The 23,583-nt window shown below is 43.4% G+C and overlaps 1 protein-coding gene across 3 annotated transcripts in view; it reads left to right on the forward strand.

Annotated features, from left to right (window-relative positions):
• The first annotated feature begins 501 nt into the window (after window positions 1–501).
• Window positions 502–23,583, forward strand: part of LOC111868003 (arylsulfatase B) — a 36,832-nt gene continuing 13,750 nt past the window's right edge. The window contains exons 1-4 of one of the 3 annotated variants that reach the window (XM_023858318.2): window positions 502–628; window positions 3,687–3,846; window positions 12,580–12,803; window positions 20,967–21,231. In XM_023858318.2, coding sequence (XP_023714086.1) covers window positions 536–628; window positions 3,687–3,846; window positions 12,580–12,803; window positions 20,967–21,231 — 742 coding nt within the window. In that variant the 5' untranslated portion in view covers window positions 502–535. The other 2 variants (XM_023858319.2, XM_023858320.2) reach the window with 2 other exon arrangements.

The following is a 23,583-nucleotide window of genomic DNA, read 5'->3' on the forward strand; positions in this document are numbered from 1 at the left end:
ACAAGTTTAAATCTCCTGAAATGATGCTACGCTTTGTAGCAAATTTCGGCTCACAGATGGCGGTGAGGTTGTCAGCCTTACGCGCCGGCCGCCCTTCACATACAGGAAGATTCCTGGTACTCATTTCTGTTAGAGGTTGAGTCGACCCCAGGGCCATAGTGCGGCTGGAAGGATTAGATCAACTGAAAATTCCAAAGACTTCATCGGGAATCGAAGCCGCGACCTTTCGGTTTGTAGCATAGTGCCTCAGCCAACTACGCTACCGCGTCCCCGCATATGAGAAAACAAAATTTATACCCGAATTGGGGTCACACAGTTTATTTGCCCGGAACCTTCTCCTTCATGAATCTGTGACTGTAGTATGAGAGTTCCAAGGCTCAATGTGTGACACTGGACGCAAAAATCACGTGTGTTCAGTTGCGGAAGGTTGCCCCGCCCTGAGCAACAGTGTCGCCGGGTGGTCATGGCGAATAAAAGACACGGGGAAAGGAAGTTCACACTTTCTGTGCAGTGCTGAAGTTCTGCTGCTGCAGACATGCTGCCACAACCGGCCTTGCTCATGCTCGTGCTCGTGACGTCAGCGCTAGCTTCCCCACCTCACATCATCTTCATTGTCGCAGATGACATGGTGAGTTCACACAGGTTACAGGCTTCACAGTGCGTCACGTGGAGAAGAAAACCCACAAGGAGACACCGACCGAGCTTTGAGTGTACGATGTAAGTGCATAATCACAACAGGTAAACTACCTTATTATATTAATAAAAGTGTTAAAAAGGGGTTACAGGCTTTAAGGGGGTGTAGTACTCACTTAAATGAGCAAAAAGTTCCTGTCAACATATGTGTATGTCCAGAAACCAGTGCCTGCTAACATATGGGTGATGTTTGTGTGCTCTATGTGGTTCCCAACATTTCAGCACGACTTTCAGCTCTTCTACTCACAGCGGTGCGCACTCTATAGAATATTTCCGGTTTTCATTGAATCTCCTCACAGACATTCTGTACCCGTTGCTGCATTATCTCTAAGTCACTGTTCGGAGCTGAATATAACCAAAGAATTTACGTGTCCCCACCGTCAAATATTCAGCGGATTGAAGTCAGGAAATAATGCAGGCCAGTTGATGGGGCCTCTGCGTCGTATCATGCATAAACCGATGATGTTGACCTTGAAGAAGAGACATACGTATGTGTCAAGTAGTAAATCATTCAACAAAAAAACTATGGTACACTGCACCCATTGGTCTGTTATGTAAGCCCTAATTGTTGATCACTTAAGGTGACCACCAAGACATTGACGGGAAGACAGTGTTGCCACGGTGATGTGGGGATTATCATCCACTCAGACACGGGTATTATTACATGTAGATGTACTGTCTCTTGTGAACCCCACCTCATCAGTAAACATGATATTAGCTACAAACTGTGTGTTTGCAATGCATTTGCGGGAAACCACTGACAAAACACCACCCTTGGACGATGATCATGAGGAATGAGTGCTTGCACTCGCTGGATGTGGTATGGTTAAAGTGATTGCCCATGTAGAATTTTGCAGACAAGGGAAACACCGATAACTTCAGCTGCTGCAATTCCTCGCACACTGGTTCCAGAATCTTCTGCCGTTGTTCTCAATATTCGAATTTCTCGAAAATTCGCAGGCACTGATTTTTGGGCAAATGTTGACAAGGAATTTTTACTCATTTAAGTGAGTACTATACCACTTAAAGCCTGTAGTACTTTTGAACACTCTGTATAATGCAGCACTGTTATCCTGCCAGCTGTCCAGACTCGTGAGAAGTTCATATAAGGAGCGATTTCTGTCTGCTTGCAGTTTAGTTTTTCGAACATTGCTCGATGGGTGGGCTAAACTGATGGAAGTCTTATTATCTGAGGTTCTCACAGCCGTTGCTATGAAGAGTTCTATCTTCTGGGATTTAACGCCGTCATTCTGGAGGAACATGTCACCTACATCTCCAGAGTCGAGGAATAAACAATCAACAAACCAGCGTGAAGCAGGCAGCAATCAGAGCGTGGCATTTGCTCACAGCCCACACGGCATATCGACAAATATACGAACCAGACAACCAAGGAAATTGGGTTCTGTTTCCGACAGGGGCGAAAGATCTTTCTTTTGTCCACAGAGTCCATATTGTAGAGCGAACCTTTCCATTTATCTCCATCTATTTCAGAGGTTGATAATACGTGGAGTTATACCTCCTTTACCCCTTAAGCTTTCATAGCTTAATACTAATTAAGCATAAGGCCAATTTCCACTTTCTCCTATACATAAGAGGGAAAGTCAGTAAATAGACAACAAATGGGTATGAAACGTAAAACATTTGATATTCGAACCTAGAGAAAACATTTATTTCTCGATATATCCTTCACCAACACTGATACACTTGTCCCTTCGCTTTACCCTCAAGAAGAGCATTAATTGCGACCGTAGTGAGTGTTGGCAGGCAGAACCACACTAATGGAATGACAACAGGAAGACTGTTCGCTCCCATGCAATATACAACATAACATACAAAATAGTACTACCATAGTAGCCCAAACTGTTATGAAGAAGTCATCACGTTGAAGGAAGACCCCATATTATATATACAATGCATATGTCATACATTATACGCAACGACAAAAGAAGACAGAGGAACTTGAACTTTTTAATTTTAAATTTTAACAAATGGAATAATAGGCCGATAATTTGCTTTCAGATATACTAAAATTTACAATTAAGTTTTATGCTAATTGGAATTTTATTTTTAAACGATATATATATTTTTTATAAGATTTAACGATTAATATAAGCACAATAGATCATTGAAGGTCGCAGTGCGGGGGCCGGTTTTTACGGCGCAACCCTTACATACACGTACATACATACATAACGATTAATATTATAACACAAATCGAACGAGAAACAAACACTAATACAGTAGTACTGATGTGTTTATTGTGGACTTGTGTTGACTGATACTTCAAGAATACCATATACAAATATAATGGGTCGCACTTTGAACCGAGATATCCAGTGCGTAGCGGTGGAGCTGTTAAAACAAATGCAGCACAGGATTTGAGGTTCTCATAGAGGCGACTATGAAGACTACTCTCTAATGGGATGTGACTCCGTGTAGTCCGGTAAAGGGAGATACTAACAAAAATCTGTACGGTCTAGGAATAAACAAGACAAGCGGAACGACTGTCTACCGCCTACGCCTTGCTGGTTATTTGCTTGTTTCATTTAGACTCTGAACATGGAGGCAGATCATTCATCCGAAACATCGACGAACTTCTACAGCATTACACGGAGTTACATCCCAGGAGGTCGTGCTGTACCACAGGTTGTTAGTCGCCGGCTTTACACCGCGGAAGCCTAGGTTCGATCACAGGTGAAGTCGTGTGGGGTTTTGGGTGGACAAAGTGGTATTGAGGATGCTCCATAATCATCTATCACCTGGGGCTGCTAAATAGCACTATTAGTGACCGGCGTACCAAGTAAACTCAGTCTCACCCCATCCCATGAAATTAAAAAGAAACATCCCAGGAGGTAATATTCTTTATGGGAACCTCAAATCCATCATAAGAAAAGCAGTTTTCTGTTCATAAGCTTCATAAAAATGACCATACGTAGAATATAAGGAAAATGTAACTAGCAGACCATGAATTTATTGAAATGTTTAAATTTCAGGGTTGGAATGACGTGAGTTTCCACGGCTCAGACCAGATCCCGACTCCTAATATAGACGCTCTGGGCTATAATGGCGTCATTCTCAACAGCCACTATGTTCAACCCCTCTGTTCGCCCACAAGAGCTGCACTAATGACTGGTTTATACCCCATACACACAGGTAAATTATCATATTTACGTCATTGTGATTCGAGATCCCTCTATGAATGAACAGCATTTACAGGATGTGCTCATGTCACGCCATTCCAGGCTATCGAAAGACAAAAGCGCATCACACTGTAAGCCAGCGATTCTCGAGTGCGGGGCAACCTGCAATTTCTCGTGCGGCTAGTAGTTTCAATCATAACTGATAAGTTAATTTTTTAAAGCCTTTTCATAATCTTGAGACGAATTTTCTATCTTTTGTGAATTATTATTTCTACGCTTGTATTTTACGAGGGAGAATCAGTAAATATGTCAAAAGAAGAAGTGAAACAGCTGTGACGGATGCAATAGGCTTCTCGTGCTGGACACAGCCCAGCTTGATGAGGGTCTAGGTAAGTGACGCGCATGTGCAAGTTCAGAGGCTGCTATTAGTACTAAAAATGGCGATCCGCGTGTAACACCGAAGAGCAGCGTTCTGTTGTGGTTTTTTGAAGGGGGGGGCAAAAGGACTCAGTGCGAAGATATTCATACCGAAGTATTTGTCGTGTAAAGCGGTTCACATGTGGGTCGAGAAACTTGGCAAACGTTTCGCTGATGAAGAATTTGAAGCGGAGGTGCGGAAGTGGCTGAGACAACAGTCAGAAGATTTTTATGCTGTGGTTTTCGAAGCACTGGTAATGCGATGGGTCAAGTGTATTAATGTTGGTTGAGAATGTGTCGAGAAATAAAAGTTTTTCTAGATTCAAATAGCAGATGTTCCACTTTTTATATCAATTTGTCACCTATTCGCTGACTTTCCCTCGTGCCACAACAAATTCAGAGCCAACAGTATATGCTGCTATCTGTGGAGTACTGACCAATGCATATGCTCCCCTTTAGCAAGCCACTGCAAATTGGGGTAGTCATATTGTCTCGCTCCTCACCTTACACGTGAAAAGTGATAAGTTTTGTGGCCACAAAAGATGTTCCTAATTTATAAATGAGGCCGAAGGAGACTCTGGCTCGAGTAACTCTGTTTTAGGATACAAGAGTTATTTTTACTGGAGTTAAATGTACGACAAATTATATTTAGTCTCTATTGTTGTACAAATTCACGCATCTTGTTTTTGTAATGTAAATAAACAGCAGAGCCAGAAAACGGAGCAGTTTGTTTCATACACACCAACTTGTAGGTCTATAGGCCTATGCATATTCTTTTTGAAGTTAGAAGTGCCCAGCCGGTGAACAAATTCCGCGCCTTGTATGGAAACTGATGGTTCATTACCGCGTTCAGCCACTAGTACATTGGCCCCTGTCCTGAGCCAGATGAATCCATTACGCATCCTCAAGTCATCCTCATCATTTTCTGTTCTTCCTTGACTGCTTAGGAGCCGAAGCAGCATAGCCGGTATAGCGACGGCTATGGGCTGGACGACCAAGGGGTCGGAGTTCGAGTCCCGATAGGGTCAGAATATTTTCTTCTCCAAATCGTCCAAACCTGTTCTGGGGTCCACCCGGCTTCCTCTACAATGGGTACCGGGGCAAAGCTGCCGGGACGTGAAGCTGACCACTCACCTCCAGCTAGTGCCGAGATCAAGAAAATGTGGATCTAAACATCAACTCCCTCATACACCTTCATGGCGTAGTGTTTAATTCGTTAAGCACAGGGGCAACTTTACCTTGCCTTGATGTAGTCGGCTCTGTGGCCTGTTCTCATTCAGAATGAATTCTGGAAGTACAGACTTCACAGACAGTCGGTAGGACTCCTTGGATGGAGGATCAGCCCGGTCACAAGGTCACTACTTACATACGATAACACAAACCCAGGAGAAACGCAGATATTTATGCCTCGAGTGTGATTCGAACTCAGGATCCCAGTGTTTGATTGGACTAAGACATTTAATGATTTAGACATCGCGGCCAATGTGATCGGCGCCTTATATTTTAATTCTTTAATATACATTTTAATATTATTTCACGGCATCGAAGGCGTAGCCTCTGTTGAGGTTGTGGACAACACGTGGTCTTAGAACCACATCGAAGTGTTGAGAATAGTTTGAGGGGCAGGAAAAGGGAACAGTGTTCAGGGTGTGAGCATGACATCCTCTTCAGAGCTTAACGGGCCTTGCTTCGACGTGAGAGGGTTTATGGAAGAAGTCACTGGATCACACTTCGCTGATGAAACTGTTGAACTTGATTTATTGTCCACCATACAACGAGATTTTACAAATTAGTCACTTCAGGTCACAGATACAATTGTTCTGGTACACAACTGTACGCAACAGCCAATGGCTGCAATGAATACACTGACTGTTGCATGTACGCACACATTCTGAATACTGGCATACTGGTGTTGCTGCACTGAACGCTGCACTCTGATGATCAGCTCCGCGCCATCGGAAATCAGTCCTTTAAATACTCTTGGACGGCGTAATATTCCAGAACCTTCTACATCAGGAATTTTCTTGAAGCTTCCACACAGTTCTACAGATTGAAAATGTTCTGAAAGTTTCTTTAACTGGGCTAGTGGGAGGTGTACACGATTCATATGCAGCTCTAGTAGACCTTATCTAAACATTCCTCGCCGTAGATTCTTAGAATAGTTAATGCAAAACTGAGTATAAGTCTCCTTTAGTACAAGATTGGTATTAAGTCCTGAGTATTAATATTTAAGAATTAGGCCAGTAGGTAATGATCGGTTACACTAAGGCCCCCCATACACACACAGTTTGGCCTTCCGATCGACCTTACAGGCAAAACTGTGACAGTTTACCCCGTCCCTTTCCTCCCCATACACCGGCAGGCTTCATGCCACAATCACGGTCTTCCAGCCTATAATGTTGAGTCACACACGTCACGTGCTACGGTCCTGCAGGCAGAACTGACGGACTGACGGGTTTCCCACAGGCCAACAGTCCAAACGATTGGCTGACCGGGCGCACCACACACGTCAGTTTTGCCTTTCAGTCTTCAACTGTGCAGGCCGAACTAGAGGCCAAACTGTGTGTGTATGGCGGCCCTTAGACCGTGCCTCCGAAGTGGCCTTTTCCTTGCAGGTTTCTGTATGAATTTCTTATCTCTCGGATGCATGTTACATGAACTTCTCGTTGTTTGAATTTGATAACTCTAACAATATTGCGTATGTATCATGAACATTTGCAGAAGCTTCTCTGTTCTCATCACTGACTCTCCTCTTCAGCACCGCTCTCTCAAGCGCGTCCATCCGTCTGCACATTCTGTACGAGTATATGAGTGTTTGGGTCACGGTAGCCGAGCGATCTAAGGCACTGTCTTCGCTCGTTCGAAAGCCGGGATCGTGGGTTCGAATCCCACTTAGGGCATGGACGTTTGTGCACGTTTTTCTGTGTTTGTGTACAGGTAGAGGCCTTGCGACGAGCTGATCACTCGCCCAAAGAGTCCTACCATATGCGTAAGATCTAGTAAACCGAAGTGAAACGGAGAGTTTCATGGAGGTAGGCCTAGGCCCAAACGAGGGCTGTAGCGCCAAACTAAAAAAAAAAATGCACTTTTTTCTTTTGACAGTACGTAATAAACTATTTATTTATTTTAATAATTGCATTATTCTTACTGATTTAGACCTTACTGATGTTTTTATGGTATGCATCCTGTTGTGTGTTATTTACGTAAAGGTATAATTTGGGACACTCGCATAAAAAATAATAAAAAAGAAACAAAATAGACACTACTGTGTCAGCATTTGTTTTTATTCGGTTTTAGTGGTATCGCTCCATTTTCCAGAAGAGCTACAGCACAGCAATAACATTCACCACGGGGATCAGCATATATTCGAACATCCCAGTCCATGTATAAACAACCCGAGTGGGATACCCCGACTTCTTGTGCATAATGAGGAGATGCACTACTTGTACTCTTCGCCAAGTATAATTAGAATTATCAAGTCAAGGGGGATTACATTGTAAGGGTATGTAGCACGCATTGGGGGGAAGATAAATGTTCACAGGGTTATGGTAAGGAAGCCAGCTGGAAAGAGCCAAACTAGGAAGACCTAGACGTTGTTGGGATGATATTAAAATGTATCTTAGAAAAGTAAAGTAGGGTCAAGTTGACTGGATTAATCTAGTTCAGGATAAGGACCAGTGGCGGATTCTTTTGAAAAGGAAGGATTCAGCTCCGCGGAGTTAATTAATTAGTTCAAGGAATTTTTTACCTTTTAGTAATATATTCTTGTAAATTTTGTGTTCGATTTTAAACAGCATACAGATTTAATGCGTTTAAATCAATGCTTACAACCTTCGGCAACGCTTTGCTAATTCCTTGTTGCTTTGTATTGATTATTTCACCGTGACTGTGCAGGAAAAGTGCTCAGCCTGTTCCAGCTCTGTCCGAGTGAGCACTTAACGTTTCCTTGTTTCAAAGAACATTCCGTGAGCAAGATAGTGAAACTGCAGCGTGTCACCTTGAGTTGGCTGCTTATTCAGTTTTATCCTTCGCCTCCATTACTAGAGGGAAAAACTGTAACTGTAAAATACTGTAAAACCTGTCTTAAACGGAATCTCAAGGAACCAGAAAACATTTCCGCTGAAGCCGGGTTTCCGTTTATTCAAGGCATACTATAATAAATAAACCAGAACCTAACCGTATTTGAGACAAAACAAAACATCATCATCATTAATTTATTCACACTATAATCATTGAACACATGCAAACATTACACTGAACAGGAAAAAATTGCAGTACTCACTATTTATAATTTTACCAGAACTCCGGCAGAGTTTTTTGCAAGCAGTTTACTCTCTTGGCTGCCTGACTTTCCACAAACACTTTAGCTTGAGAAATTAGAGTAAGCATGTCTGAATCATTCCGTTGCACGGCAAACTCCTGCAGTACCTTTAAACTGTTGGCAGCTTCCTGATAAGTCTTGACTCTACACTTTTCTTCTTCTATCACAATGTCATTTTCCTCTTCCTCCTCCTCTCTTCATTTTCGATTTTCTCTAAAATTCTCAACTAATACATCGATATCCATTGTGTCTGGTTCTGTTTGCGCATCTTTGTCTATGTTGATGTAGTCCTCAGCATTGCAGTTACTGAAAGCAGCTTCTTTCATGCAATGTTGTAAGTCCTTGTGGTCATTCCCATTTTCTACACTAGGAGTAACTTCTACCATAGAAAATCCTGCCTTTTCAAAACACTTTGTCACAGTTTCTGGTAACAACTTCTTTACTGCTTGACTTATCCAAATAACCGCATCTAGAACCGAGACAGATCTTGCAAGTTCAGAGGCGGATGATGTAGAATCTATATTGACGAGCAAAGATTGCATTAATAATTTACGATAGTGGACCTTAACATTCCGAATGATGCCCTGATCCACTGGTTGAGAAACACTAGTGGTGTTTGGAGGGAACCAAGCAAGTCACACGTTGGAAAGTTCGATATGGGGGTGGCATGTTGCGTTATCCAAGAACAACAAAACATGCCGGTTTTGCATTTTCATTCTACCATTGAAGGCCGTTAACCATTCCTCCATGATCTGTGACGTCATCCATGCCTTTTTGTTGGATCTCCACTGAACGGGAAGTTTCTATATGTCCATGTTTCGGAAGCATCGTGGCTTTGCTGCCTTGCCAATCACCAAGGTTTTCTTCATTTCACCTGACATAAAACCACATAAAAACAGTCAATCTTTCTTTGCACAGTTTTTCTCATAAACATTTTTCACCTTTCAGACATAGCGATTTATTCGGAAGCGCGCGGAAGAACAGTCCAGTCTCATCACCGTTCGCTATGTTTTCAGGTTCATATCCCTCGATTATGGATGGCAGTTTAGCTTCCCATTCCTCAATGGTCTCACTATTTACATCATTTGATTCACCACAAAGTTCATTAAAACTATCCGATGTCTTTTGCGAAAACTCTGCAACATCCGTTAGATGCTTTGAATTCAGTCTTCCCCAGTTTTTCAGCGACGTTTTTAGCATATTCCTGTACCATAGGACCCGACAACCGGTGATTTTTCGCCCTCACACTGACAAACAACTCTCACACTATTTCATTAACGTCTTCGTTTGCAGTTTTCTTAAGTTCTCTTTTTATTTTTCCGTTAGCACGTTTCCCACCGCTTCAAAATTTCCGTTTTCTCCTTTAGAATCTCATACACTTGAGTTGTAACGACGTTAAACATCTTCATGATCTGCTTAATAGACAATTTATCTCGCTCACTCGCACGAGTCACTTTTAATCTTGTGTTAAGATCAAGCACAACTCTTGTCTTTGTAGCCATGATGACAACTGCTAGACTAAAGTACAACTGTAGGCCTAGAGCCCTTACTGAATACAATTTCCAGAAGGGGAAAAGAATTCTGCTGAATCTCAGTGCAGGTAGTGCAATACCGTTAGAAGCTTATTTTAAAGAGTTAGGGAAAACAAAATTCTGTAGAATGTATAGGATGCCTAAAATTATTCTGAACGATGCATTCCGGAAGACTGGAAATTTTCCGTATAAAGGATTATTTTGATTTCCGTTGTCCGCGTTAGACAGTTTCCGTTTAATCCAGGTTATTTAACATCTTTTTCAGCCCCAAAGTCAAGGGACCTGAAAAATATTTCCATTTAAGACAGATTTCCGTTTAATAAAGGGTCCATTTAAGGCAGGTTTTACTGTATACTTGTTTTATTTACAATTGCATGTCAAGGAATAGGGCTTACGGCCTATTATAACGAACATTAACTATTTTTATTTTTAAATCAATGACCCATGTGTCCCCTATCTACGTCACACTAATAGTCTTCGCTATACGAAGATTTGCCATTAGGAAATTTCTCTCGTATGAACTTTAATAAGGTAGAGTAAACCCTAAGCCCTTTACTGGCACCTGAAATCAAGGTCGCTTATCTGAAATACTTTCCGAACAAAAACGAAAACTTTTAACGAAAATGGAAACTAACACGTCCTTTTCTACAATAAAAAATTTTAATAACTTATTGTGTGTTTAGCATAATTCGCATAGTGGGGGGTGGAGTCCAGTTGGGTCCACTCGGCACGGCGGGCACTGATTGGCCTACTGTACCTGCCCCGGGCGATTATGATGGAGAATTTGGTGGAATAAAAATTGGCAGGGGAAACCGAAGTACTCAGAGAAAACCTAAACCAGCGCCACTTTGTCCACCACAAATCCCACTTGACCAGACCCGGGTTTGAACCCGGGCCGCCGCGGTGGGAAGTCAGCGACTAACCGCTTGAGCTATTGCGCGTCCTAAAAATCCAGCTCATCGGGATTCGATCCCATGACCTTCCGGCTTGTAGCATAGTGCCTCAACCAACTACGCTACCGCGTGCCTCCTGTCTCCAATGGTTACAGCATACTGAATTGTTTCTTATACTTTTATGTTTCATTTTGTGAATAAAATTAGTGTTTCCTTGTCACGTTTTTCTTTCTGTCGTTTGATTGGTCATTTCTTGAGAACCATAACCCCACAATATAACATTGCGCCAATGGGAAACCCGATTCGAATTACGAAATTCTCTCCAGGAAAGTAACAGTCCACGAGAGTGAGAAATATTTGTGCCATAACCCAGTAATACTGCTGGGCGCTGGTAAGACTACTGGCGCTCTGCTTGCAGTTGGTATTAATTCTGTCAATACGAGTATGTGGATTTGCAGTCAGCTTTTGTCGTTTGCATGGAAAATGCTTAGTTACCGATACGCGAAGCGGATTGTACGGTATTAAATAGCGTTGACATTTGTATTAACAAGCTAAACAACCGAGCAGCTATAAGCCGCTTCGTTATACATTGGTTATAATGCCATTTCGGGATCGAATGCTTATGTGATGTTTTGTCTTAGCGTTTCATTGCCATAAACTGCAAAATAAAAAAGAACACGAGCAAAAATTGAATAAAGCAAACACATGAACACAAAGAAATTCAAGGTAGCTTGGACGTAATAATAATAAAAGAACAAAAAACAAACTCCATGGCCGGTAGTCCGCAAGCGAACTATACCGTCCGAGCGACCGCCGCTTGTCAGCGTAGTTAGTGCCAACTTTTGCGAATAGAGGGTGCCACGTGGTCAGTGCAACGAATCCCCACTGCCGTTAATTTCGAATACCAGACCGGAGCCGCTATTTCCTTGAAATAGCTCCTCAATTATCCTCACGAGGCTGAGTGAACCCCGTTCCAGACCCAGTACTTCTCAGAAAATCTGGTAACTCCGGGAATCGAACCCGGACCTCTGGATCGGTAGCCAGGAACTCTGACCACTAGACCACAGAGGCGGTTGGACGAAATAGCAATAATACTATTATTGTTTGATGATAATTTGTTTTGTTGATGCTGTGTCCCTCTATATACATAAAATGTAAACATAATGGTGAGGTCACCTCGAATGTAAGGGTGTGCGGCATAATCATCATCGTGCAGTAGAAGGGCTCGCCACTCGACGGTTTGGACGTTACCGCTAAACGGATAGAGTAGATAAATTATGGCGTTGCTAACGTTAATTGTTTTGGTTGTTACAAGTAGCGCGTTCATATATTATTGTACACCGATGTCCGTAGACATGCGCATTTGCTCGTGGACTTTGTTAGTTTTACATATTAATAGAGGTGACGTTGACAGTTATTTAAACCCCAAAATATTTCCACCCTAATTTCCGAAATGCTGAATTTTAGTACATGGACTACGAAAAAACTAATACTTAAGTTTTATAGGTATAAAACATATTCTCTTTACTCTGAAGGAAGAGACTGAACCACAAGCCTGTAACTCGTTTTTCGTGTCCTTAAAGGTATGCAGGGCTACCCAATGTTGGCGGCAGAGCCTCGGGGACTGCCCCTCAGGAAGATCCTGCCGCAGTATCTCAAGGATTTAGGATACGTCACTAGAGCAGTCGGGAAGTGGCATCTGGGGTTCTACAGAAAGGAGTTCACACCTACATACCGAGGGTTCGATTCACATCTTGGATACTGGACTGGATCCATAAGCTACTACGACCATATTGTCCAAGATATTGTAAGTTACATCATAAGAAACGAAATGACCCCACGAGAAATACATTTTTTGCAGAGATTTTGGTTTTGATGGCTGGGAAATCTCATATTGCTCTCTTCATGGTTATGTTACGTTGCAGACAGAGTAGGCTAACTCAACAGATGAAGCAGAATTGCATTGCATTCGGGAAATTACTGGTTTAAATCTCGGTAATCCCTGTAATCGGCCGTGGAGACCAATACGGTTGTGAGACATCGAGGCCCCCACTTTTTCTAAAGAATCGGCCAACAAATGAAGGTGAGATTGTGAGTCTTACGCTCCGGCAGCCCTTTACACCCCAGGAAGATTCCTCGAACTAATTTATGTTAGAGGCTGAGTCGACCCCAGGTCCATAGTGGGGCTCGAATTATAGGTCAGTTGAAAAATCCAATGACCCCATCGGGAATCGAACCCGCGACCTTCCGGATTTCAGCATAGTGCCTCAACTAACTACGCCGCCTCGTGCCCCTTGAATGTCGGTAGAAGGATGCCAATTATCCTGACTGAAAATTTTGTGAGTTCTCACAGACCCCCCAGGCAAATTCAAGGATAGTATCTCAAAATAGGCTACGACCGCTCCCATACATAGTGTGTCTAAATCATTATTCATTAAAATATCATAAAATTGCTCTTCATTTTGTTATTACGTACTGATAGAGTTATTAACGTAAACACAGACGCTTAATAGTCCCTTAGATACGAGTAGTAAGCCGGTTTCGACAAGCCTGCTGCCATCCATCTTCAGGGTGGAAGATGGGAGCAGCAGTGTCACACAACTCTCACTGCCAAATATGTATATCACAAGTTATCACAGGAGAAAAAGGCCAATATTCTGGGAGGTCACAGTGTCGATCATTCTAAGCAAGAAATATATATTTACATGTGTCCCATTCCGAGCGGTTTCCGAGATAGAGCTATTTCACTGTACTGTAAGTACACTGTACACTGTACAGAAGAGCAACACGCCATGTCCTTACACGAGTTGCACCAAGACAGAGCTATTTCACTGTACAGACGAGCAAAATGCCATGTCCTCACACAAGTTGCACCTAGATAGAGCTATTTCACTGTAGAATACACTGTACACCGTACAGACGAGCAGCCACCATGTCCTAACACGAGTTGCACCGAGATAGAGCTATTTCACTGTACAGACGAGCAACATGCCATGTCCTCACACGAATTTCACCTAGATAGAGCTATTTCACTGTACAGACGAGCAACATGCCATGTCCTCACACGAGTTGCACCGAGATAGAGCTATTTCACTGTACAGACGAGCAGCACGCCATGTCCTCACACGAATTGCACCGAGATAGAGCTATTTCACTGTACAGAATACTGTACACTGCACAGACGAGCAGCACGCCATGTCCTCACACGAATTGCACCGAGATAGAGCTATTTCACTGTACAGAATACTGTACACTGCACAGACGAGCAGCACGCCATGTCCTCACACGAATTGCACCGAGATAGAGCTATTTCACTGTACAGAACACTGTACACTGCACAGACGAGCAGCACGTCATGTCCTCACACGAGTTGCAAAGTGCATTGACGTTGACGGTGGAGTTCTCGAAAATGTATTATAATACGTAAACGGTACCAACTTTGTCACTTGAACAATTAATACTGGTATTGGAAACAGTACGTAATACCTCTTTCTTGTCAACAATTTTGGAACTGTACAGTGAAATAGCTCTATCTCGGAAACCGTTCGGAATAGGACACATGTACAAGTACACATTTTTGCTTAGAATGGCCGATAGATGGACTTTCATCCTGGGACACTCTGTATATAGGGACTTCCCCTTAAGATTCCAACTTCGGTATCTGCCGAAACGTTGGTAAGCTCTAGACATTTTGTGCGTCGTGTTGCCGAAAGCTGAAATCGTGTACTCGTGTCAGATACGTTGTTTCCATTTTCATCTTGGCGTGTTCGTTTTTGTTCGGAAGGGATTTCGGACGAGCGGATTCTCTTTCGGATGATAAAACAACGCCGAGTGTATGACCTACATTATAAAAGTTCGTGTGAGCGAAATTTCGTAATTCATACCGCCGTGAACCGAGGAATATTTGTAGACGTCGAGAATTGCAGCTGCAGCCTGAAAAAAAAAAGACTGGTATATTTCTCTTCCCTGCACAAGAATATTTTACAGTTTGCTGTAGATGTAAAATACTGTAAAGCTATTTTGCCTGCTGCATGACAGGGACTGGCAAAGATGTGCAGAACGTCACGTCTGGCTAACCAACAGAGATAGCGAGGACCCTAAACACAAAATGAACAATCAGCCAGTGCGCTTTATTCAGTGGTTGAAATGTTATTCCAGAGCCATTACTGGTAAGGATGATCTTTCGCCAATAATGTATATTGTCTTGTGATTTTGACTATAGGCGAGGTTTGGATTGGAAATTGGATGTATTGGACACGTACAATCGTAATTATGGAAAACTGCGACAGCCGCACTGAGCTACACACTCCAAATATCACTGTAACTACAGCACACATAAAGTCTTCTAGGCCTTTACTAGCCGTTGCTTGGTAACGGCCAACAACGACGGACGTTCCCCTTCTTCTGGATTCCCGAACTGTCACCGAACTCAGCTACCAGCTGAGCTCACGACTAACTTAACTCAAAAATCAAAATTATGTTGCGACCGACAGTCAGTAGGCCAATCTTCGTATCTTGGTGTGAAGTCCGCATCTGGGGCCAAAGACCAGAATTTTGTTACTGTTAAGACATTTGCGGGTTCGCTGATACGGGGTGCTCTCTCTGACGAGGGGATGGGTCTGTCGTTTACAATTGCTGCTGGTCCTCGCCAGCGAAGTTATTCTCGAGGCCGAGTCCTGCGGGACTCATGACCATATTTTACTGTCTCAGATTCGAGACTCCCCAAACCTGGAGGGTCAGGTCCCCGTATTTATATCCCCCAGGAACAGGGTGGCCCGGTTATACCCCCAGGCACTGAGTTCCTTTGCGTCGCCCCCTACGACTCACAGGGATAAGGTGGAGATATTCGAACTCGCCAGCTAACTAACTCAGCTGGCTGTTAAATAGCTGCTGGCCCTAGGCAGCACACTGATCCTTGTTTTTTAGTTCCACGTGACTCACGACCATATATTTGAACTACTAGTCCTCGTTGTATAGCCCCAGCACGGACCGCACAGAAGGCATATCTTTCATTATTGCGTGTTTTCTCATCGCCGGAAAAAACAGTGTGTTCCCTAACAACGACTGTGGTACTATCTCCTGCTTACACAGCTGCTACTTGGCACTGGGTTTACATGTCACAATACTTTTTTTCCTGTCGTGATTGTATTCCGGCCTAAATGTTGCACCGGATTATTTAAAGACTCCGGTTTGCCCTATTCACGGGAAAGCCTACGGGTGAATAGGCCACCACTACTTCACAGAGCCGAGCTTCTGTTACCAGAGCTGTCCATAGTTTGCCCACTTGTTGGCTCCATGGCATTTCCCTCCTCAACTGTTTTGCTACGCAGGCAGTTCGTGCTGCCTTGAGAATTCTGCTGCGTGGCTAAAGCTTCTGATTATTAGAAACGTTTTGGGGCTCTATTCGTAAATTCTGCCGCCGTAGGATCGAAGTAGGGTTATTCAGTTCAGTAAATGAAACTTCATTATAAAAAGTTGGGGGCACGCGGTAGCGTAGTTGGTCGATGCACTATGCTACAAGCCGGAAGGTCGTGGCTTCAAATACCGATGAGGTCATTGGATTTTTTCAATTGACCTAATCCTTCCAGCCGCACTATGGCCCTGGGGGCGACTCAGCCTCTAGCAGAAATGAGTACCAGGAATATCCTTGGAATATTCTTGGGGTTAAGAGCGGCCGGCACGTAAGGCTGACAACCTTGATGCCATCTATGAGCCAGTTGTCTAGAAAATGTGGGATCCTCAACATCTCACAACCCTATGGGCCTCCACGGCCCGTTACAGAGATACCTTTTCTTTTACGTTACTATTATAAAAAGTTAGGCTAAAAGCGGACCTATTCACCCAACAAGTTTCATTGATGTATAACAACTGTTGGTACCAATGACAGTCTAGATATAATGGAATTGGTTAAAGCAAGCTTTTAAGCTCACTAAAATTCGGTACAGAATATCTATCTAAACTCTAATGTTAACATCTACCAATGTTTAAAATACTGCCTATTTTAAACTAACCTTAAATCGTCAGATTAAGAACAAAGTGCATCATTCAAATACGTTTTTCTGTACACGCAGTAGCTCTCCACCAACATGCTCTGTTCAGTTCCAGAGAAACACAAGAAATAGCAGTAGCGACCGCCGCGCCACCAGTAGCGCTCACATGAAGGTTTACCCAAACAGTCCTATTGGCCTGCTGGGCTCGTTCAACCGAACTTAACATAAGAGAGGGGATCTGACTACCATAACTTTTGACAACCACTGCCACAAGATTTTCTAAACAAAGTACTATTAGCGTAGTTGGTTGAGGGGCTATGCTACAAGCCGGAAGGTCGTCGGTTCAAGTACCGATGAGGTCATTGGATTTTTTTTCAATTGACTAGTACTAGTGAAATTAAATCCAGGATCGTCATGGCAAAATCTGCATTTAGCAAGAAGAAGAATCTTTTTACCAGCAAATTGGACTTAAATTTGAGGAAGAAACTAGTGAAATGCTGCATTTGGAGCATAGCTCTGTATGGGGCTGAAACATGGACACTTAGGGCAGTAGATCAGAAACATCTGGAAAGTTTCGAAATGTGGTGTTGGAGAAGAATGGAGAAGATCAGTTTGACCGATTATGTGAGAAATGAAGAAGTGTTAATTAGAGTCAGTGAGCAGAGGAATATCCTACACGAAATAAGAAAACGGAAGGCTAATTGGATTGGTCATGTTTTACGCAGAAACTGCCTTCTAAAAGAAGTTATTGAAGGAAAGATAGAAGGGCGGATAGAAGTGACAAGAAGACGATGAAGAAGAGGTAAGAAGATGCTGGATGACCTTGGGGACAGAAGAGGATACTGTCATTTGAAGGAGAAAGCTCTAGATCGCATTAAGTGGAGGAATTGTTTTGGAAGAGAATGTAGACCTGTCGTCTGACAGATTACTGATGATGATGATGACCTAATCCTTCTAGCCCCACTATGGCCCTGGGGTCGACTCAGCCTCTAACAGAAATGAGTACCAGGAATTAATTAAATAATTTTCCTGGGGTGTAAAGCGCGGCCGGCGCGTAAGGCTGACAACCTTACCGCCATCTTTGAGCCAATTGTCTAAATAATGTGGGAGCCTCAACATCTCACAACCCTATGGGCCTTCACGGCCTCGTACAGAGATAGCTTTACTTACTTTCACTGTTTACACATTTCTTGGTTGCTCAGATAATACGGAAGTAATCGCCTCCTACAGAGTGTGAAGGTTAACTGCCGCCTTCACAAAAGCTCCCCACTTGTCCCTATTCTGAGGCAGAAGAATCCCGTGCACATTGTCACGAAACGTTACGATTATACGCTTTCTCATACCTGAAATCTACGTCTTGGTTGGAATGTAAAAGTTTGTGACGATGGTACAGTAGAAAAATATCATGTTTCTGGACATTATCCATCTTCCTGTCTTTATCTAGAAACACCGCCCTCCTTAATTTCCAAAGCACAGCGTTTCGGAGACTGGATTCTGTCTCCGTCTTCGGATAAAACCTACTCAGTTGAGCCCAATTGATAGTACTCGTCCCCATCTCCGGAGTTAGGGACTAGCTCAATCGATTGAACCCAAATGAGTAGGTTTTATCTGAAGAAGGAGACAGAATCCAGTCTCCGAAACGCTGTGCTTTGGAAATTAAGGAGGGCGGTGTTTCTAGATAAAGACAGGAAGATGGATAATGTCCAGAAACATAATATTTGTACTTCTTGTTGTTCCTTAAGTTTATCCCACAACGGACTGTGAATACATTGTTCGTCTGCTACAGGCGATTTGTACCTTACACCAATATTTCTTCCCTAACTTTATCATACAAATTCAGCCAGTTCAATCCTCTTCCTGTGACAACAGTTAATCCATTATATCAGTATTATCTCGAGCCCTATACATTGTTTGATATTTGTTTTATTCGGATGACGTTTCAACCTTTCACTCTGCTACATTCTTCAAGTCATTTATTTGTTTTTATAGTTCCAGATTTGTCATTAATATTGTGACATGTCAGCCTATTTCCAAATAACAGCTGTGTAAACAGACCACAGTAAAACAGTCGTTACTAGGAAACGGCTGTGTGGACACATTGTTTCCTCGGCGACGAGAGAATACGCAATAATGGAAGAGACGTTTTCTGTGCGGTCCATGCGGAGGCTATATAACGAGAACTAGTAGTTCACTTGAGTTATGCTTCACCCGTGTGGAGGCGGTGTCGAATACCTCCACCGTGACCCTGCGAGTCGTAGGAGGCAACGAAAAGGAAAGTCTCAAATCTGAAACAGTAAAATATGGTCGCGAGTCCCAAGGGACTCGGACCCGAGAAAGAATGAGCTGGCAAGGGCCAGCAGCATATACAAAAGGCAGACCCGTCTACTCGTCAGAGAGGGCGCCCCACAGAAACAAGACCGTAACTGTCAAACGGTAATAATTAATATCTGATCATGAGCCCCAGATGGTTCTCGACACCAAGACTTACTGACTGACTGACCGTCAGTCGCAATGTGACTTTGACTTTGACTTGAGTTAGAAGATGTAAGTAAGGCATGATCTGCTCTGTGAAGCCCGTACTGACAGAGGACTTGTGTGTAGTGCAAAAGGAAGAATTTTCAATACCTTGCTACTCCTATATCTGCGATACGCACACTTGATAAAAGGCCAAGCGTATTCATAAGAGACAAACCCATCTTCTCGTCAGGGAAGATGTTACATAAGGACCATTACCGCAAGGGTTCAGTTGAAGAAAAAATCTCTGCTCGTGGGTCTCAAGATGAACTGATTGGCGGTAAACCGCCAGTCGCAAAGTAACTCTGAATTTGACTTTGAGGCGACGGAAATGGAAAACAGTGCCTGAGGGTGTAATTGAGCCACTATGCCGGTGGATATAAATACGGGGTCCTGGCCCTCCAGGTTGGGGGAGTGTCGAATCTGAGACATGGCCGTGAGTCCTGCGGCAATTGGAGCCGAGAATGACTGCGCTGGCAAGGACCAACAGCAATCGTAAACGACAGACCTGTCCTCTCGTTAGAGAGGGCAGAATAGAGCGTACCTATACTCTTCCGTATATTTTAATGCATTAAGTTTCAGCCCTTCGACTTTCGAGTCCCGCAATAGTACCTCTTAGGAACACGAACGTCTCTTGAGGACAAATGCGGTTGTTTCAGAGAACAATGAACTCTCACTGCTTCCTCAAATGAGCAACAAACGTTATGTGATACGAATCATATTGTTGCTTGTATGGCGTGACTATATACGCAGTTTGGATTGGTAATTGAATTTACTGACCACTTGCAAGTCGTAATTACATGTAATTATAACACTCTCGCTAATTCATGGACTCGTCTTCTCACTACAGGACATACTAAGTCTTCTCAGTTTGTTTTCACTAGTTGTTTCCTGCTAACGGATCCTAACAATGTCCTTTGCTTACGTACTTACTGGCTGGCGAATGTCTCACAACTAACAAAAATTCTAGACTTATCCCGCTTATAACCTCTCTGAACGGACCGCGTAGAAAACACCGTTCCTCGTTGTAGTTCAATCGTTGCCACGGGAACATGTTTGAACACCGTTACTCAGCAAAGGCTGCCGTATAGTTGTTTATACTGCAGTTGTTGCATAGCAGCAGCGCGTTGTTTATAGTCATTACTTAGTAACGGGTCTATAGGATACATTACGAATGTATGTTCTTTCTTCTGAACATCGGCAAATCATATCTTATGGTCCCCCTTAGACGGAAGAGCTGTGCTAATTGATTAACAAGTCGGCATTTTCGACTGTGGTGGTTTTAGCGCTATGTGCTTTTAACCCAAGCTGATCTAGTCGGTATGCGGAATGCAAATGATTGTTCGGTAATTTTCATAGAAAGCGAGAGCCAGAAATAACTTGGAACTGAAAATTGTGACAAAAAGTAATTGTACAACATCAGTAACTAGGTCCGCAGTGGGCAGTGTACATGTTTGACTGCGCAGTACCCTGATGGAAACATTTTGAGTGGTCACGATTTCCGGAGGAATATGGACACAGCATGGAACCTGGAAGGGCAATACGCGACCGAAGTGTTCACAGAGGAGGCCCTTAGAATTATCGAGCAACACGACACGGGCAAACCGCTGTTTTTGTACTTGAGCCATCTTGCCGTGCATGCTGGCAACACTGGGAAACTGCTTGAGGCGCCACAAGAAATCATCAACACATTCAGACACATCAAGGAACCCAACAGAAGGACTTACGCCGGTAAGTTTTCGTAGCTAACCAGAACTTTAATTTACTTAGTTGAATACTTTTTTGGTTTATGGATGTTTTACTAACTGCAGATACCATCTGGTAACTTGCCAAGAAGCCTGACTTAGTGTTTACATGAAAGGTAAAGCTATCCCTGTAACAGACCGTGGAGGCCCATAGGGTTGTGAGACGTCGAGACTCCCAGATTATCTAGAAAATCGGCTCACAGATGGCGGTGAGGTGTCAGCCTTACGCGCAAGCCTGATATCTCCACAGAAAGAACAATAGACACGGCATGCAGTCACGTAATAATAATAATAATATCAGCTGATTTCTATAACACTGACACCCTTAACTTGTGACCGCGCGAATTTTTAGGCTTCCCAAAATGGAGGTAGCAACTGACGCTCGATAACTATTCGAGCTCGTGCAGCCTGCTGAGACTGACCTTGGCGGTGTCAAGGTGACACTGGTAGTTGGTGGACGTGACACAGTGCTCATAGCAACTAAACGCCGACGAAATCTCTTACAGTATTTTCATAGCTACGTACTTTCAACAAAATCAGTGAAACGTTATTATCCGCCTGAAATTTATTTCCTTCTTTGTCCTATTTACGTAACCCGACGCAATTAACGAGTTTTGCGATAAATTGCTGAGACTACTAAAATCATCACCTCGGCCTGGTGACCGGTTAAACTGGATGATAAATATCGTTTTCTTCTTCAGTCCGTAAAGGAAGGTGATATGATGACATCTCAAGATAAGCCAGAAAAGAATCCTTACAAACAATTTTCAGTTCATTATTCACTTATTATTTCAACATTCATATTGTCGCGTATTGGGCGTATATCGCGACAAATAACTTCACGCCGTATTTTATATAGCGAATTTTATTTTACATTCGCTCTTACAATCACCCAATTGACAGTTTTAGAACTACTGCTATCTGCAGTATCACAATTAGTACACTCCAAATGCCAGAATACAACTGACTGGTTGCTGGCTAACTCGGAACTAACTCGGANCTTCGGCTCCGCTCGTGACGTCACCGCGCGTTGCGCGTTGCATAGCTACCAGGATGCGGGGTGATTATTCGCCTATTACGCGAGCGCTACGTTACCGCTACGTGCAGCTGGGGAGGTAGGGGTCAACATGTCACAATATTATCTTCTACGGTTTTGTTCCCGCATCTGCTACCATCTCTGTGGTCTGTGGTCAGAGTTCCTGGCTACAAATCCAGAGGTCCGGTTTCGATTCCAGGCGCTACCAAATTTTCTGAGAAGTAGTGGGTCTGGATCAGGGTCCACTCAGCCTTGTGAGGATAATTCAGGAGCTATTTCAAAGAAATAGCGGCTCCGGTCTATAAAACCGAAATTAACGGCCGTGGGGATTCGTTGCATTGACCACGCGACACCGTCTATCCGCTAAAGTTGGCACTAACTTCGCCGACAAGCGGCGGTCGCTCGGTCGGTATAGTTCGCTTGTGGACTGAAACCACGGGGTTTTTTTTTATCTTCATCAATATCATATTCCTCCAACGCTGATTAAAAAATCTTACCGCTTTCAAGAGATCCGTCCCCCGCGTTGGACGAGGGTTTGCAATATAACGTTAATGATCTCAGGCGGAGGAAGCTTTCAGTAGCGTGCTCATGCAGGAAAATGTGAACTGTAATTTGAGGAACAATTTTTGTTGTTCGTGGTGGTTACTTGCGTTTAATGTTCCTCGCTTCTCGGAGTCTGTGGCCTTCAGAACACGCTTCGTGACCGTGGTTACTATGAAAATGTGCCTAAGGGCGTCACTGTCTGAAAGTTCTCCTTGTGGGGAAAGAATGGATAAAAATTTTGGCTTGGATTCGAACCGGCGCATCTAACAGCAAAATTAGAATTCATCCGAATCTTCTCTTTTAAAGGATCTTCTTGTGTTGAAATGTTGGAGAGCCTGGCAGCGGCAGAAGCTTTCTCTCAACTCCACAGCGCCCAGACCGGTTATGGGGCCCACACGGCCTCCTATCCAATGGGTTCCAGGACCCCTTTCCCCGGGGGTAAAGAGGCTGGTGCGTAAAGCTGATCACTCAATTCTATCCAGTGCCGAGGTCAAGAGTGGTGGAGCTATACCTCCACTCCCGAAACGTCCGCATGGCGTGATGCTTAATTAAATAAGCACAGGGACAACTTTACCTCTTTTTCTACCTATTCGCATTTAAGCGCTACCATTAATGCATTCCGACGTACAGATCGTTACGGACAGAGGGGCAGATACAGTATTAATCAAACCGACATTTTATTTGACTTGTGCTGCAGAGATTCTGTCCTATTGGACTATTCAGGGAGTGCTGGCTTTGAATCTCGGTCGGATCACAGAC

The sequence above is a fragment of the Cryptotermes secundus genome, unplaced genomic scaffold, assembly GCF_002891405.2.
Source record: "Cryptotermes secundus unplaced genomic scaffold, Csec_1.0 scaffold508, whole genome shotgun sequence".
NCBI classification, from domain to species: Eukaryota; Metazoa; Arthropoda; class Insecta; order Blattodea; family Kalotermitidae; genus Cryptotermes; species Cryptotermes secundus.